We start from the raw sequence: 1193 nt of genomic DNA, 5'->3' as shown, positions 1-1193 counted from the left end.
AGTGCTTGACTAGGGCAGAAACTTAACTAAAGAATAATTAAACAATCAACTAACAGAAACAACAAATCAACTGGATTTATCAAAAAAGAAAAGAAAAGAAAATTACCGAAAAGACAAAAGGACCAGATATCAAAAAAAATATTCAGGACAGGGGCTAGTTGGTCTCAAATCACTTTCTACTTATAAAAACGGACTAGGACTATATCTCAGAATTTCATTCCGATATCTTTGGGGTGGAAGGGGCAGGAGATGGGGGCCATTTGCGCTCCGTTATGTTTGGCCACTTCAAATTTTATTTTTTTCGAATAATTTCTATCTCGATCTTCTAGGATCCAAATTTTGATACGATCATCCCTGGGGGAAACTTATTGTAAGTCTTATTTAATCTAGAGAATTCAGCATTAGTTCTAACGGAGAGACGAGGGGCGGGTGAAGGTAGAAACTGACATATAAGCCCGAAGGTTGTATCCAGGACTCCTGTTTGAGGGAGGAGGGGTGTGCACCGAAACCCGTAAAAAAACATCAAAAATAGGTTTTTATGCATTTTCATTACGTTTTTACAAGTCAGACAAACATTTTGTCATCAAGAGATGGCTAGGACACATTCTGCGGGTGAAGAATGACAGACTGTCAAAGATTATCCTTGTCGGGCAACCGTCTAGGGACATATGAAAAGCAGGTCACCCCTAACGATGTGGGAGAATCTTGTAAGGAAAGATTTAAGGGAAATGGGAACTTCTTGGGAGGGTGTTAAGAGGCAGGCTTTGAACACACTGGGATGGAGAATGAGCGTGCGTATCCGTCTTGGCCTCGGGCGGCTTGGTGCTCCAATAAGTTGTTAGTACTAATAGTAGCACTAGCTCTCCCCCTGAAATAAATTGTAGATATGCTTACTTGCCTAAAGTGGCCATTTCACCCTTCTAAATCGGTCCACACGCAGTTGCTTTGTTTAACTGCGAAGACTTTAAAACAGTACTTTTTCTGCGGTTAAATGTAACACTTCAAAGTAATTAAAATTTTGTATACAATGAGACAGTTCTATGACCTTAAAGATTTTCGGTAGTTTTTTGTTCACACTATGACGGAACTTTTTCATCAACCGCAAAACCCGTCATTAAAACATCTTCAAAATCGTATAAAAGCCAGAGCTGAAATAGTGCGATTATCAAACAGAAATCTGATCAAGATGATTA

General features: G+C 39.2%; 1 protein-coding gene across 1 annotated transcript in view; it reads left to right on the top strand.

Moving 5' to 3' along the window:
- The first annotated feature begins 1063 nt into the window (after window positions 1–1063).
- Window positions 1064–1193, top strand: part of LOC136033075 (uncharacterized) — a 5874-nt gene continuing 5744 nt past the window's right edge. The window contains exon 1 of the mRNA XM_065713674.1: window positions 1064–1193. This exon is cut by the window's right edge and continues 48 nt beyond it. Coding sequence (XP_065569746.1) covers window positions 1079–1193 — 115 coding nt within the window. The 5' untranslated portion in view covers window positions 1064–1078.

The sequence above is a fragment of the Artemia franciscana genome, chromosome 11, assembly GCF_032884065.1.
Source record: "Artemia franciscana chromosome 11, ASM3288406v1, whole genome shotgun sequence".
NCBI lineage: Eukaryota > Metazoa > Arthropoda > Branchiopoda > Anostraca > Artemiidae > Artemia > Artemia franciscana.
Note: the sequence above shows the minus strand (reverse complement) of the source record. Positions and strands in the feature narration are given on the sequence as shown.